At 34.6% G+C, this 16,856-nt stretch overlaps 1 protein-coding gene and 1 pseudogene across 2 annotated transcripts; both read left to right on the top strand.

Annotated features, from left to right (window-relative positions):
• Positions 1 to 255: 255 nt before the first annotated feature.
• On the top strand, positions 256 to 473 carry LOC139969305 (U2 spliceosomal RNA; annotated as a pseudogene).
• A 4,856-nt stretch (positions 474 to 5,329) lies between these two features.
• LOC139968908 (uncharacterized) lies at positions 5,330 to 14,539 on the top strand. Of its 2 annotated transcripts, none has more exons than XM_071973521.1 (5): positions 5,330 to 5,597; positions 7,097 to 7,239; positions 9,568 to 9,746; positions 11,254 to 11,773; positions 13,670 to 14,539. In XM_071973521.1, the coding sequence occupies exons 2-5, from the start codon at positions 7,107 to 7,109 to the stop codon at positions 14,023 to 14,025; spliced, it is 1,188 nt and encodes a 395-aa protein (XP_071829622.1). In that variant the 5' UTR covers positions 5,330 to 5,597; positions 7,097 to 7,106; the 3' UTR covers positions 14,026 to 14,539. The 2 variants fall into 2 exon arrangements, with proteins under 2 accessions (XP_071829622.1, XP_071829623.1); XM_071973522.1 differs by having other exon boundaries at positions 9,571 to 9,746.
• The last annotated feature ends 2,317 nt before the right edge of the window (positions 14,540 to 16,856 follow it).

The raw sequence follows: 16,856 nt of genomic DNA on the forward strand, positions 1-16,856 counted from the left end.
TTGTCTCTTTCTATTGTCAACAGTTTAGTCTGTATTTGAGATTCCTTCGAGTTTTTTTTGCTCTCTTTATTGGGGGCGGGGGGGGGGGGGGCGGGAGATTACATGTTTTTCATTTTCCTAAACAGTAGAGGAAGAGTATAACTATTTTACTGGTTTAGTACGAACATAGTCACGAAAGTTTACAGACTCGATAGCATTATGAGGTTCCTCAAGGATCTTTTGATATCGTACACAGAAATAACCGACCTCTATCTACTAGCTTCTCGGCCTTTTGGCTAAGATCATGTGTAGTATCTGTTCCCTTTCGAGGAACACACCCGACGATGATCACACAGTCACAGTCCCGATGCAAGGGGACTGGGGTTGAGAGCGGATCAGTGGTTCGGTAGTTTGGTTTTCGTGCCCAGGTTATTTCTTGGGCGACTTTTTTTAAAAAGTACCTCTATCTACTTGCTTATTGAAATAGAATTTATGCTTGAAGAAATGTCACAGAAACTCGATAACACGAACAGCAATCACAGAGAAATAAAGGATGGCTTCCATCACACTAGTAATAAACGTTTCTTATTGAGTGGTGGTGGGGGTGTGGGGGGGGCTATCATTTGTTTTCTTTATATAATTGTTATTATTTTGACTTTTCGTTTGGAAAATTCAAGATAAAAAATTCTGACATAATTTAAGATCAGTGAACGGACAAATAACTCTATTTATATTATATATTTAAGTTTGATATATTCCAGTGATTTTATATTACTTTTTCTTTTCTTCTGTTTGCTTTAAGTTTTGGCAAAAAAAAAAAACCCTTTTTTTCAACATGAATCGTAAGTTAGACAAATTCGTATTATTCAAAGAAGTAGGAGAAATTAAAGTATTGGCAATTTCGTCATTTTGTTTGATTTATTTTCGTTCACAAGATAAAAAATTGCTTGCTATCATATATGTGTTGTTAATAATGTGTTAAGTGATATTTTTCGTGCTTATTAAACGCCCAGGGTGTAACATCCCCACTCATCCCCTGTGTAACTGTCATGTCCTTTCCTCAAATTACCGGGAATGCAAATAAAATAACGCAAGCATCATTTTACCACCAGCATCCTACCCACACCCCACCCATACCCCACCCCCTTAGTGTTGTAACGTTGCATGACTCGTAAAGTGACTTGAAGAAGACTAAAGTTTTTCGGCATAGCTCTAACACTGAGTGACTCAAGTAAATGACTAATCTCGAGTCGAGAAAGATCTGCAGTGTAAATGACTCGTCTCGGGAAGAGTCTCGTTACGCCACTGCCTCAACTTCCAGAGTCCAACCCCCCCCCCTCACCACAAACACACACCACCCCTTCATCTAATTTGACATGTGATGTCCCGGAACACCCAAAGCCCTTTGGGCATTAATGCGTTCGAACTTTGTGGCATTAATGTACGATGAACTCTGTGGCATTCATTTATGATTGTGGAGTTGAGGAGGGGATGGTGTAGGGTCCGGAGAGGAGTGTCTGTAGTTAATCGTTTATTGTGGTAGTCATGCGTATCATCTATGGACAGGATTTGTTTTCTTTCAATGACGATAGCTCGTCCGTCAATCGTCCATGCATGCTGCACCTACGAAAAAAAAACAATGAAATATATATATATATATATATATATATATATATACATATATATACATATATATATATATATACATATATATATATATATTATATATATATATATATTATATATATATATATATATCAATCTTTACACATTGTGATTAATCCCTGTACTAATGTATACTTGTATTTGCATCCGTTATCTGTTTCAGAAGTACTCAAAGACCAGTTCCGCGATTTTTTTTTTATTCGGTTTAATTTCGGTAACAAAAGAGGAGATTTTCTTTTCTTCTTCTTCTCCTTCTTCTTCTTTTCTTACAGTCGAAACCTCAGAAACGCAAAACGCCATTCAAATATAACAAAATACATTCGAAATGAAATGACAATGATTTGAGTTTAGCCCGAGTTCATTGTCAATATCCTGTGGTTGAGAAAAAATTCGCACCGATTGAAAGCAACACGCAAAAAAGAGTCATCCAAATACATTTAAGAGATCACTTAAAAACGTGTTAATTCCTTCGCCTACCAATTACAAAATAGAACAGGAACAATCAGATATCAATAGACCATATGTAACGGAATCCTAAAAGCGTTAACAAACGAAAAAAAGAACTAGGCCACTCATCCTCTCACAGTACTACTGTAATCCTCGTTGTTATTTTTCTTTTTTCTCTTTAACGCACACGATAACTTAAGCTCCCCACACAATCAATAGAGATCTGTTGAGGCTTGTAATTCCGTCACTTACGAACAAAGGCTGGTACGCAAACACAGACAGTAAGTTTTCATTTGGTGTTTTTTGTCGCGTTTTGGCTAAACCTACATTTTTTTCCCACGGGTAACTTGCGGAGATCTCTTATTGAAACTCAAGTAGCCAGAAAAAAATATGAAAAAAATGACGATGAGACGCCTTTCATTGGTACAGCTATATATAGGTGGATACAAAATGATAAGAAAGCGCTGGGAAATATGATATACCTCATAAAATGATACATTTGTTTATTCCCCATTTTTATATAAACATGTAGGTTGTCTTTATTATACACGAATGCAGTACAACATTGTCTGTGTGATGATGCGAAATTCAGGTTATTGAACTTCCCAATTAAAACTAATTTAAGTTTTATTGGTATTTACACAAAGCATTAGTCAAGTTCACCAGTCGAATAGTTCCATACTTTGTGTATAGCAGTGTCTTTCTTTGTGTCTGTAGACCAATATCTTGTCTTTTTCTCAAATCTGTTTCTATAAGTTCTTAACAGAGTAATGTCGACGTGTTCCCCCTTCTTTTGTATTTTCTCCCCCGCCCCACCCCTCTCTCCCTCCACCTCTCTCTCCACCTATCTCCACCTCTCTCTCCACCCATGCATTACTTTTTTCTCTATCTCACTCCCCTCCCCCCCCCCCCCCACCGTCCTGTTGAATTAAATCAACTGTTTTAGTTTGGCCGGAATTCAACTTTTCCAAACCTAAAGAATGCTTATCAAACTAAAGTTGGCGATCGATCTTACTAAACCACCCCACCCTCCTGGATATCTTCACTTATTTGAATGTTGATGACAGAGTAATGAATCCATTCAATTTAATCTATAACATTCCGTCGCCCATACACTCTTCGTATAAGTATAAGTCGTTACTAATTACATTTATAAAAAATTACAAATTTAGCTTACTTTATTCTTTGACTAAGTCAAGTGATTTATACTTTCACTTGAAAATGTACTTAATCAGACTGCAGTACAATGTTATCAGAGTGATCACAGAAAACAGCTTTAATGATGACGTCACAACAGTTACATGGATTTTGATACTTGAAGCAAGCATACAACTTGGTCCACGACCGTGGTTTATTGATCTTAATCAATTGACACACATTAGTTGAGTTAAAAAAAAAAGTTTCATGTCTAGTTATCTGATTTTCTGAAGCAATTTCAAACTGAAGTTTCTGAAAGTACGTTAATGAACCTTTATAAATCCTTAACCTGATAACTACAATATACCTTAATTATAAACTTTTGTTACATCAACGAAATATCCAATATTGTATATGCTTTTTATCGCGTGGTTCTTGAAACCCTGTCTGCTACTGTAATAATTGTATGTATGCTTCGTTATAGTGTGTAGTTCTTAATGCCATGTTTGATGCTATAGTTTCCGTATTATACGCTTCTTATAGCGTAGTTCTTGAAGCCCGATCTGCTACTGTAATTATTGTATGTGTGCTTCGTTATAGTGTATAGTTTAAGCCATGTTTGATATTGTAATTATTGTATGTATGCATTATTGTATGTATGCACTACATTCAGTATAGTGTGTAGTTCTTAAAGCCATGTTTGATACTATAATTACCGTATTATGAGCTTCTTATAACATAGTTCTTGAAGCCCGGTCTGCTACTGTAATTATTGTATGTATGCTTCGTTATAGTGTGTAGTTCTTAAAGCCATGTTTGATACTATCATTACCGTATCATACGCTTCTTATAACATAGTTCTTGAAGCCCGGTCTGCTACTGTAATTATTGTATGTATGCTTCGTTATAGTGTGTAGTTCTTAAAGCCATGTTTGATACTATCATTACCGTATATTCGCTTCTTATAACATAGTTCTTGAAACTCTGCTATAATGTAGACATTGTATGTATGCTTCGTTATAGTGTGTAGTTCTTAAAGCCATGTTTGATACTGTAATTATTGTATGTATGCTTCATTATAGTGTGCAGTTCTTAAAGCCATGTTTGATACTACCGTATTATACGCTTCTTATAACATAGTTCTTGAAACCCTGTTTGGCAGTCTCGTTGTTATGTATTTGTTTTCTGTTGTGTGGTTACTGACTCTATTACCTGACTTTTGCTGTAAAGGTGAAACGCCTGCCATTTATGTATACAAAGCCCGTTCGTGACATCTATAAATCGCGACTCATCAATCAACTCGACATTGCCTGAACTGTTGGTAAACGCTTCTTTTTATACTCTTTTAACATTTTAAATTTCAAAAGAAATATTTCCTTTTCTTCTACCAAACGACTATTTGTTTGAACTGTACTAAACCGTATTCAATGTTGATCATGACTAACCAATAATCCCAGGCTTAGCACAATTTCTTAATCAAATATAATCTTTTTCTTTTCTTCCGAGTTTTGTCAATTCAACTCGTAAATTATAATGGTCTCCATTCACCCCTTGGTCTTATATACGTCAATCATTCATTCAATTATCGTCTCGATTATGCAATTTATAACTTTACTTTATTTTTCTTCTTCTTAATTGTACTATACACTTCCAAACATACACCTCTTTCAAACTTTAAACCACGACTACCGTTTTATACGAATACCTGTTTAAAGAATATCACTTTTGTCATCGAGCCAATAGCCGTCAATCAACTTCCATATCATACAGGGTCGTTTTTATTCTTTTCTTTTTTCACACCAATGATTTCTCTCTTTATTCTTTTTTTTTCCCTTTTTTCTTTCCTTTTTTTTTTGGTTTGCCTGTCACTTACCTATAAGTTCCTACAACATGCCTTCACCATGCATACAATATTTACTTTACTACTACTACTAACCACCAAACAAAAAGTGGGTATAAACCTCTTGAGGGGGTTATCATACGCATCATATGATTGGTCAATGCTCTTACAAATGGGCCAATCACAATGGAAGTTTTAACTGGGATGTTTGTTAAAAGCTGTCGGCAATTGTAACGTGATTGATAATGATCGTTTTCAAAGCCAGTCAAAGTTAAGGATAATTGACAGGAGTCTCGCCCCTCCCTCGTGTTAAGTTAGTAGGGACCGATATAATACCGCTTCTTTCATAAATAAATTCACGTTGGATTAAGTTAAGTTTGTCATTCGCTCTAAATATCTCACAAAGCGAAGGGGATTAGAATTCAATCCACACATCGGGATCATTTTCAACCTAACTAACTAACTTTTTTTGTCTTATTTCATTGAGGATTCTCGTTTCTTTGGACTTAAGCACATTTATTTTCAACTGGTAAGTTAGGTTTCTTCATCATGTATGTATGTTTGTATGTATGTATGTATGTATTTATGTGTTGCGTGAACACTTGGAAACGTAAGGCAAAAAAAAAAAAAAAAATCGAACAGAAGTCAAAGGCAATTCTCACATATAATGTTTTGATCGATTAGGAGACATAAGATCCAGGTTAAACATATTATTTATAAATGTTTGCAATAAATTAATATACATGATACCAATTTTAAAGGAACCATTGAATAATATTTAATCTTAGAAATATTTGACTTATTCGTTAAAAAAATTAAATGTTATTGAAGGCTGATATTTTATTTACTTTTCTTCTGATTAAATATTTCGTTTCAACTGTTTACACTAACTCAAATCTAGCTTTAGAGGTTTAGTCTAATGATGAAGAAAATTAATAGCATTGCCTTATTTCAGAAACAATTGTATTGTAATTTTCACTTCGCTTTGTTTCAAATTTGTTAATTTCACTATATGTTTGTTCTTCAACACTATATGTAATCCAAAACGGTTCTTTCCAAGTTGGTTTTCATAATAAGTTAAGAGGTATATATCACTATTAATATTATATTACTGGTATTTTCTTGAAATATGACATTTTCATGTCACCAAGTTATTATTATTATCTCAAAACCTCACGTCTTAAGAGAGTCACCCGGTATGCACCAACGCCCTGCTGCATTCAAAATGTGTTTTTTAGCTACTGTGACTTCCTACTTTGGGAAATAAAAGTTGATTCAAAATGATTGCTTGTTGATTGTCACCTAACATGACTCAACTTTCGGTTACAATGATCTGTTCCAATAATAGATTATTACAGGTTTAACTTATAGAAATTCAAGAAAAATAACACTAACATCTAATAAGAAAACTTGAAATAAAAAATCTAATAAGAAAACTTGCAATTGTCCAATATCTAGATGAACTGAATATCTATATATACTTTGTCTGTTTAGAAACTTCACATCCCTCTGTGGAGATATTAGTAGATTTGTTAATACGTATATCATATTCTTCTGTTTTAATTTTCTTTTCTCTTAAGAAGTGCTTACCTAAAAATGAAAACAAAAATAGATTGTATTTCATTTTAATTAAATTTACAGTTTGGATTATAAAAGAAAGTTATTCGTTTAGAATTTGATGCAATGTTTAATGCTACAGTTTAATAAGATTTGTAGCCTTAACCTGTAATAAAATAGCAATAATAAGAATTCAATATTGAATTACTAACATTTACAACTTTAATACAAATACGTTGTTATTTCTCCCACTGTTCTAAAAAAAAAAAAAACTCCAACAGATAAAATAATTGCGTACTTTCAAATCCCAAAATAAGTAAAATTTCATTTGTAAACATGGACACTTTCAACTGTCTCAACTCTTCACAGAGAAAAAATTTAAAAAAATGAAGGGTCATGTCACGTGTGATCTCTTGTATATTTGTCTTTAAAACTATAATTTAATGAAATATTTCTCTTAAATTTTTACAGAAATTTCACGATGCATCACCTAGGAGGATATAATCCTGCTGCTCTTAGTGCAGTCTACAGCATGCATCAGTCTGGCCTTCATCATCTTCATCCGGGTTACAGACCATCTACTCACGCCCTTTCACTCGCGGAGAGGTTGGCAGGTATGTATACAAAATAACAACCAAATACATACATGACCATAGCATTAGTAAATTTGCGCGATTCAGATATAAACACAAAAATTGTTCCCTTTGTAAAATAATAATAAAGTGACGTTTATTTTCTGATGTTGCTATATCAGTTATTTTAAACAATTTTTCCATCACTTTACTTATCAGTAAATATCTGTTGTGCTTTTTTTATGTATTATATATATATTTATATAGAAGTTTACATCTATATGTTCATTTGATGTTGATATGAAGAAAAAATAATAAAAGCCGTTGTTAATTGTTCAGTCAACTAGAACAGTGATTTCTAACACTTTATTGATTTCGATCTGATTGATACATTGTTCTAAAAGTAAATACAGACAAACAAACAGAATGTATTTTAATTTGCATTGATGTAAATCATATCATTTTATATCTAAATATTGCGTTGTATAATTTTACTTACGAAAACAAATTCATTTATTTTGATATTTAAGAGTATTAAATGGAAGATTTTTCAATTCTGTGTAACTACTATTGTGAGTTCTCGATAAAACAATAAAAAAAAAATAATAATAAAGTCAATATAATCTAACTTTCAAATATTTCATCAAGGATTATTGATAACAATTTGTACTGACAAAGTTTAAATAAGTTGTAAAGTATGACTGAATTACGAACTACAAAAATGGATAAAAATATAAATAACTTGAAAGAAAAATGGTTTATAATTTAGAATTAATTTTAAGGAAATTGAATTGTAAGTCCGGGTTGAGCTATTATTTTTTGTATAATTGAACTTGTGAAAAATAGCAGAAATAGGAAAACTCTCAGAATTTTGCGTATACTTGCGTATGCACTTTCTTGAATGGTCAATTAAAGAATTTATTCGCATGAACGATCTTTGGTTACTCTTCCATTGTCCTTAATTATTTGCCCATGATTTTGTTTTTATGTTTGGTTTATAGTTAGAGTCTTCATGATTTACATATCCACATGTTCTCGTTTTTTTGCAAATAAAAGATAAATTTATTAATTTTACGGACATTTTCAGCGGTTTATATAGTTGATAAAGGTTATCCTTGTTTTCCAACTGTTATTTATTAAACCTTATTACTACTGTCTTCTCCATCGTAATAAGAACAGTAACTATTAACAGTAACTATTAATAATGTAAATATTATAAAGTATTGTACATAAAAAGAATAATTATTAAAATGTGGCCAATGTTCTTCAATAAAACTAACTATTTAAAAATGTCACTCGAAAAAACTTAATTTTGAAAAAAGCGCAATGCTTAATTTTGTTTTATATGCAGATATCGTTTTCTTTTCTTCTTTCTTGAATTCTAAGTCTTTAATTTAAACAAAATCGGTTCCTTGGAATTATAAACATTTATTCAAAAGTTGACGTAAAATGAAAAAATAAATCCTCTTATATTATATACGGTTGGATAAGTGCAAAAAAGAGTGTTTTAACAATTAAAAAACCGTAAAATCAGGTAAAATAATTCGGAATTCAGTTTGAGACAAAACATCATAATGAATGTTTCAAATAAGACATTTTATGCAAACATTACACTATTCAAATTCCATGTAAAATTTTCTGTAATAAACATCATATCATCCTTCCTTTTCTATCTGAGAAAATTTCAGTAAATCAGATAAAAAGAAAATCAACTTCGAAAGAATTTTAAGACCAAACATATCTCTGAATAAGGCATCGCACATGTTCGCTTCATACTGGTTCTGGTTAAAAAAAGTCCCATGCGTCCAGCAACCCTCATATAGGTAGTAAGAATAGGGGATTTGGGTGGGGGGGGGGGGGGAGGGGTTTCAAGGAGACTTCAGTTACTCATGTCGAGGTTAAGCTTTCATGGTGTAGCAGTCAAATATTTTACAACAAGTTATCCGAATAACATGACCAAAATTCTCCCAGGTGGGAAAAAGTCAATTACTAAAATTTTATTAAAATTGTTCTTGTGGTCCGAAACATGTCACGTGTTTTGTTATGTTATGTTAGCTTAAAAAGGGAAAGCTCAGGAACAATGATGACCGAACCCCTCTCCCCACCAACCAACCCCCCCCCCCCAACCCATTCCGCCTAAGTACTGCTATTTTTCAGATGTTCTCAATAACTATGTAGTTAAGACCGAATCCAAAACAAACAAAAAAACAAAAAATTGGGGGTTTGTCGTATCTCGTTGTCAACAGAATTTTAATTTTTTTTTAAAAGTGAAGAATAATCAAATGAAAAGACATTATTTGAGAGGTTTGAAAAAAAAAAAAAAAACCTTAGAAATAATTTTTCTTCTTCTTATTATTTTTTTCCCCAAAGCAGATATTATCTTAGAGGCTCGGTATGGAGCACACCGTAAACAGAGAAGAAGCAGAACTGCATTTACTAACCATCAGCTGGCTGCGTTAGAGAAAACTTTCGCTAAGACTCATTACCCGGATGTAGTGATGCGGGAACGACTTGCGATGTGCACTAACCTACCAGAGGCAAGAATTCAGGTGAGTTCACCTTAATCGACCTACACTCCGTCATAATACCTTTTCACCACCATCGCCACCTCCTGCCCACCCCCCCCCCGCTCCCACCCTCCCGCTGCCACACACACCCACATTCAGACATTTACATTCAGACCGAGGACCCCATCGTTTTTTCCATTGTTTAAATCCACGTACCCTAACATTAACAATACTCCATAACAATAGAATTCTTTCGAGGACGTGGTGATTCTCTAGAAATCACATCCGAGGACCTGGAACTCTTTTGTTCCAGTCTTCGGTCAGAATACAAAACAAAGGCATACATACACACACCAAAACAATTTAAGTATATAACTCATTTTCCAATGCTGAAGATTTCTAAATACACTTTGGTGTTAAATTCATCTCAGTGACCCACTTCCTTTATAAACAACACCAACATGTGGTCCACTTCTAAATCTCTGAATAATTCAAATCAAATCACGAAAATGAAAATCGCTTGAACAAAAGTCATGTTTATTCATTTGTGAAATTTATTCCCTTCAAAAGAGTGAAGCTTTGTCAAAAACGTGTTAGATCATGTGAAAAATTCCTTTTGATTTCCGACAATAATTGAATAATTACCTATTGCAATGATGTCATCATCAAATATAGCTCTACATACGGGCCAAGTCGTCGATGAGGGCTCTGTTTGTATTCCAGAATACTGCGTGCATTGCCATTTCTACAGTTTATCAAAAAGAAATGAAAAAAAAAGAAATTAAAGTAAGTAGGTTAATCACATATTATTGGAAAACTTGCCTTCCTGTGCATACATTGTACCTATTATTTCTACCATTATATGTGCCTTCTGTATCATGATAATACGGTATTATTCTTCACGGTAATCGATTTGACTTTTGTTGAACTTAAACTGGCCGAATAGCAGAACTAAAATTGATGCAGAACTAACAACTTTTCTTCTAATTTAATGCAATATCTTATAATTATGAATATGTATCACTTGTTTCTAACATTCTTACTTACGTTTGGTATCATTTTGTCATGACTATAAAGTAAAAGAGGTTGCTTAGATTGTGGAATAACTTGAGAGCTGCAACGGGAAAAATCGTAACTCCTGGACAGGGAAGGGTTGGGATAAGGGTTGGGGGGGGGGGAGTTGAACGCATGGGTCAAAGGAATTTACACTAAAATCCTACATCAGCTCAGATGGACCCCTCCCCCACAAATCCCCTTTAAACCATCCACAATCCGTTTTCAATATGGCCACAAAATAATCGAATTGGTACATAAGTTATATGTGTTAATACTGCATGTTGTTTTAGGTAATTTATTTCGATTCTAATGACTTTGAAAATCTATTTTGTCTGCCCCCTCTCCCAACCCTCACTCCCGTCTCCACCCACCCCCCCCCCCCCAACAGAAAAAAAAACAATATTTTACCTTAGTATAGCATGTAAACGCATTTTTTTATATAAATATAACGTCTATCATTTGATAATTTTTATCTTCAAACGTACATCTTCAGGTCTGGTTCAAAAATCGACGCGCAAAGTTCCGGAAGCAACAGCGTAATCGATCCATCTCGGAGAGAGACGAGACCAAAGAAGAGACAGATATGAATGAAAAATCAGTCGAAGAGAATAAAACAGTCAAGACTTTAGAAGAAGATGAGGAAGAGCGAACTCAAGACGAAGACGCCAGCAGCGCTGTCTCGGAGGATGACGAGAAGCGACCCGTCTCTCCTTCTCGACCTTCTCACGGCGACACCGGCTCCGATCGGGACTGCTCCTCTCCCCCGTCGCTACGTCAGCTTGACCAGCGAGAGATGCCACGCCAAGGGGACGTTAAGATGGCGCTTACGATTAAAGAAGAAGTAGACGTCGACGTGGTAGGGAATCAAGATGACGTAGAATCAACCAAATCCGATCTGGAAGGACAGACTAAACTTTCCTCCTCCGAAGAAGGGAAAACCAGTCCAGAACTACGCCCGAGCAGCAGCCCTCATAGCCCGAGGACCGGTTCTCCAAAGAAGGACTATTCGCACAGTAAGTAGTTTGTTTTCTTATTGTTATTCCTCTTTGTTTCTTTGTTTCTTTCTTTGTTTTTTTCCTTTGTTTCTTTCTTCTGCTTTACCATCAGGTTTATCGTCATATCCCGTTTAATTATAACAACTTTGATATCGACTTATTGGAATGGATTTACCTGACTTTGAATTGGACAAAATTGTCACCTCTATCCTTTTGTCTGAATGTTAATAACATAGTTAACTATTCAATCTTTTTTTTTCAAGATTAAAAGTTGATGTTAAATTTGTAGTGCTATGTGGATGTCAATTTTCATAAAATTATATAAATCAAGTTAATTCAGTTTTAGATAATAAACCACATGACGTTATCGTATGGTTCAAATAAAAAATTGCAAGGATCATATATAGTTATACACTTGTTTTTAAAAATTCAAAAAATAGATAAGAAGCCTTCAAAAACATTACACGGAAAATCAAATGTTAAGTGAAATTGAATAACTAAGAATTTTGAACTATTATAATATGCATCAATCGAAGGTAATATAGAACGAAAATGTCTGGTGGCATAAAAAACGACTTGAATCAAACAACCCATATCAAAACTGCCATGATCGACAGGACGAACTCATTTACGTCAAAAATCTCTCCTCCGCTCTTATAACAAATGTTTTCTTAATCTTTTTTTCTACAAAGGGTTCTCTCTCTTTCTCTTTTCTCTGTCTCTCTCGAATAAACAAAGATATTAAACAATTAAGTTTAAATTTCCAATGAAAAACGGTTATACGGCTTTAGGATAAATCCTTTAATGCAAATAGTACTAAGTGTGTGTTTCTCCATCTTAGGAAATAAAGGAAAAAACGAATCGAAAGCAAATCGTCTTTATCTTCTTATCTCAAGAGGATTTACTTGAGGCTCATCAAGACGGCATGTATCCCCAAATTCAAATAGTACTGAATTAGTGAGGGCGCCTGATAGGTCATTCAGTGAAGAGTCCGGGCGCCCCCGTATTTACACAAACATGACCAATGAGTTTTGTTAAGGAGTTGGAAATCCTCCCATATATCCCAAAACCCACTCCTCATCTGAAAAGTAAGGGCTATAGGTTTGATTAACTTAACTAAGACCACGACTGAATTACGGCTTAGCCAACTCTGATGTCTGTGAGTTGTCTTGAAGTCTCTGTTTGGATAAAGCGGGATAGGTTTACAAAACAATAAAGTATGGCGCTATTTTTGCTTTTGGCCTATTCCTATGATGGTACGGAAATATGTTGCAAAAGTTTTTTTTTTCTAGTTTAATGGCATGTACTGTGCATATAGTATAGAGTATAGACTAGCAGAATAACGTATCTTTCAATATGAGACGTCATAATCATGTCTCAACGTTGGGTCGGGAATCACGAAAGGGTCTTGTGACGTGAAGTGACGTCATGTTTTACTAAGGTGTGATTGCATAACAGAAGATCTACCATTTTAATTTTTTTTAATACTATATGCTGTCTCCGAGTTCTTGACATGCAAAACCTAAGAAACATTAAAAATCAAATTGTAAATCAAATTTTATTTTTGTAAGTTAAACTGATTGCTTTTGAAACATATCAGATATATTAGGCTATATTTTAGTTTCCAACAGAAAATGATTGGTTGAAAGAGTCTCATATGCCATTCGGTGTTATCGTCGATCATACGTTTTATATATTTTTCTCAATGAATATCGATTGATCGATCTAATTTACAACCTACTTAAAAAATTCAGAATCCCTTTGACATCAATATCTTGACGTAACTTTTTGCTGACGTCATCAGAATTGACTCACACAAATATTTTTTAAAGTTTTTTTTTGTAAATGATCTCCGTTTTAATGATTCATGAAAATTCAAACAATTAATTTCCACTCTTAATTTGTTCTACACAGGTTTGTTTCCTGACCTACCACAGTTTCCAAGAGACGTACCCTACCCCACATCCTTCAGCCACTCCGCGGCCCTGCGACCATATATGAACGGACACTTTCCGCCGGGTGCATGGCTTCCAAGACCTTCTTTTCCATCACCATTTGCATTCCTTCTCAGTTCAGACCGACAAGGATCACTTTTACCTTCACTGGCTCCTAGTTCACTTCCGGCGGGACTAGCCTGGCAGCCTGGACCATTCCTGCCCCCTCCCCTTGCTCCTTTAGTTAACCATCAAGTTCATGCAAATAGTATCGAAAGTCTTCGCCAAAGGGCCAAGCAACACGCAGCAGCTTTGGGAATTTCCCTACCTGAGTAAATTACGGACATATATATAGGTTTATGTAAGTCATGTTACTTTAAGGGGGTTCCCCTAACATAACTATTATAAGAAGTTCCTGTTAAAGTAAGTATATATACATATATGTATAGCCTATATGTAGCCTATATATATATAGCCTATATGTATATATAGCCTATATGTATATATAGCCTATATATATGGCGAAAAATTTCAGGACCTTTAATTCTAGGTTCTCTAAATCTAAATTGACTATAAGGACTTTCAAAATGAGAGAGAAAAAATAGTTCTTCTGAATAGCCTCGAAATAATCAATTAACTACTTATTTGAAAAGAGGGGGAAAAAAACACTTTAAGTTTAACTGTAAGTAGAGATCCTTTTCCTTGTGATTACGTCACACTAAGATGCATGTCATTTAAAAAGGCAAACTGTTTCGATGTTCAAATTGTTAAACATTTCCGGTTCTAACCAGGTCCGGATCCATTTTTTTTTAAAAGGACTCCATTTAGCAGAATCTAGGGCCCCCCCCCCCCGGAAAAACAACTAACTAAGAAAGGATATTTTGCATTTAAGTTTATTTAGGCTATCGTAAATCCGGTCTGCAATTCGGTCTATACACGCAAGTTTTTACTAACCAATGCTTTCCTTTGTTGGTGTGGGTTTGAAAAGTGGGAAGGAGTAAACACACCTCCCACATACCCGTGGAATACCCACTTGCTGATTATTTCATTGAGGACAATAAAATCTATTTGGCGGTTTGGTCGTCATTTCACTAAAATATCATCACTGGGTCATCTCACGATAGAGATAGAGAGGGCGTTGTTTGGGGTAAACTTGTATAGTTTTTTGGTATAACTAAAAGTACATATATGAAGGATTATAATAATATACACTAACTATAAATCGTATAATATCTAATCTCTCTTATCGGTTTTTCATTAAAATTAATTTTCACTATTCAACATTGTCTGTACAAGTTACTTGTTTAGAATTTTTTCTGTGGTACATTTTTTTTTCATGATTTCTTGACAGTGAGGCTTTAACTGAAATTGAATTTAGAATCGTAAATATTTTTTTCTTCCCGTAGAAACAACTACTTTATTCTTTCATTATTTCTCAAAGTTCTCAAACTTTTTTTTTTTTTTTTCTCCTTCTCCCTTGCCAAAATTGGTTCGAATATTTTAGTTAAAACCAAAGAGTTTCTGTTCATTCCTATCAATTTCCAAAAATCCTCTTCCAATTTTGGTTTACAAAATATTTATTAGATTTCTTGGCCAAAAATGTTTCATGATTTTCATTTATAGATTATTTTATTCGTTTGTCAAGGTAGCGAGCAGGCAACGCCGGCATATTCAATGTTTCGAAACGTCGTTTTCTGTTTCTGTTCTTCATATTTCGTCCGATAGCTCGTTTCAGCTTGTGCTTGGTGATGGCATATCTTTGATATATAACTTCGGCTTGGACCGGACCCCCTACCCCTCCCCCACCCCTTCTCCCACACACACACTTTCTTTTGAATTCTGAATCTTCAGGTTCAAAACGTTACAATCTGTGAGATCAACTTGGTAAAGTCAAACACCGTACCCACAGAAACGACCCCCCCATCCCCCATTCCCCAGCCCCAGAGACACCATCTCCACCCCTAACTCGGGTCTGTTATATATTCGTTTCTTGCAGCGCAAACGTGGTCCGCATTGCTCGTTCAGAACTTCTTCTTTTTTGTTGTTGATGTATACCTACATGTAAAGAGGCAAAGTAGATAAAAATGAAATCAAAAGGGGGAAAAAAAGCTGTGCCAAAAGAAGATATATGTATATATTGTAAACTTGATGTGATAGTTAAAAGTATAAAACGAGACACACTCTATTTTGTATTTTCTTTATGTAATAATTATTATACAATATTGTGCTGTGTATGTATATACTCCGCGAGATTCTTTTAGAAAGTTAATAAAATTTTGAACCGAGAAAAAAAAAATCCTTGAAAGTTTCATTTTTCTTTTTTTGCATTTATATGGATTGGTCAGTTGGTATTATTATATTTAGAAACAAAACAGTTGTTATTATTGTTTCTTTATGTTTGACTAACAGAGTTAACATCGGGTTAGTTCTGCCGGAGAAATGGAAGATAAACAGAGTATAAGTTTTATCTTCTCCCCTATACCCTCTCACCTTCTTTCTCCTTTCTCCTTCCTCCCACCCCCCCCCATCCTCCCTCAACATTCCGTATCATACCCTTCGGCTCCCTGACGAGGCGGTGTCAGGGGGATATACTTATCTGGTGCCGGCGGCCAATGAAAGGGCCAGCATCTACGGTAGCTAAGGAACAATTATGACTTTCAAAAGGGGACTCGGAGACAAATGTGCCACCTGATCCCTATCCTTTCATTCGATCCCCCCCACCAATCCTTCTAAAACTACAGGAGCTCATATCACTTCTCAGGTCGAAGGTGTGATTCAAGTTCAACTCTATAAAAGTATACCATATATTCATCGGAAGCAATATAACATCATATAGGGGAGGCCATGCATGTAATTTGTTACTTATTAGAAATATTAAGTAATGCCAGTGGCGTGAAAGGAATTACTTGATTTAATCATAAGAGTTAGAAGAGCAAAATGAAACAGATGACGCATTTAAGAAATAGCTTTGACAACTTTTTACAGTTCTTCGCTTTTTGGTTTCGATGATAATCGTAACTTTCGTATATAGTCATGCAGGCGGTTGAGTGTGTATCTGTTTATGTGTATGATGTGTGTGACGCCTTGCTTGTAAACACGATATCTCAAGAAGAAATTCTTGGACCAATGTCATATTTACTATGTAGTTGTGACACGTTGATTTCAGG

This window comes from Apostichopus japonicus, chromosome 6 (genome assembly GCF_037975245.1).
Source record: "Apostichopus japonicus isolate 1M-3 chromosome 6, ASM3797524v1, whole genome shotgun sequence".
NCBI classification, from domain to species: domain Eukaryota; kingdom Metazoa; phylum Echinodermata; class Holothuroidea; order Aspidochirotida; family Stichopodidae; genus Apostichopus; species Apostichopus japonicus.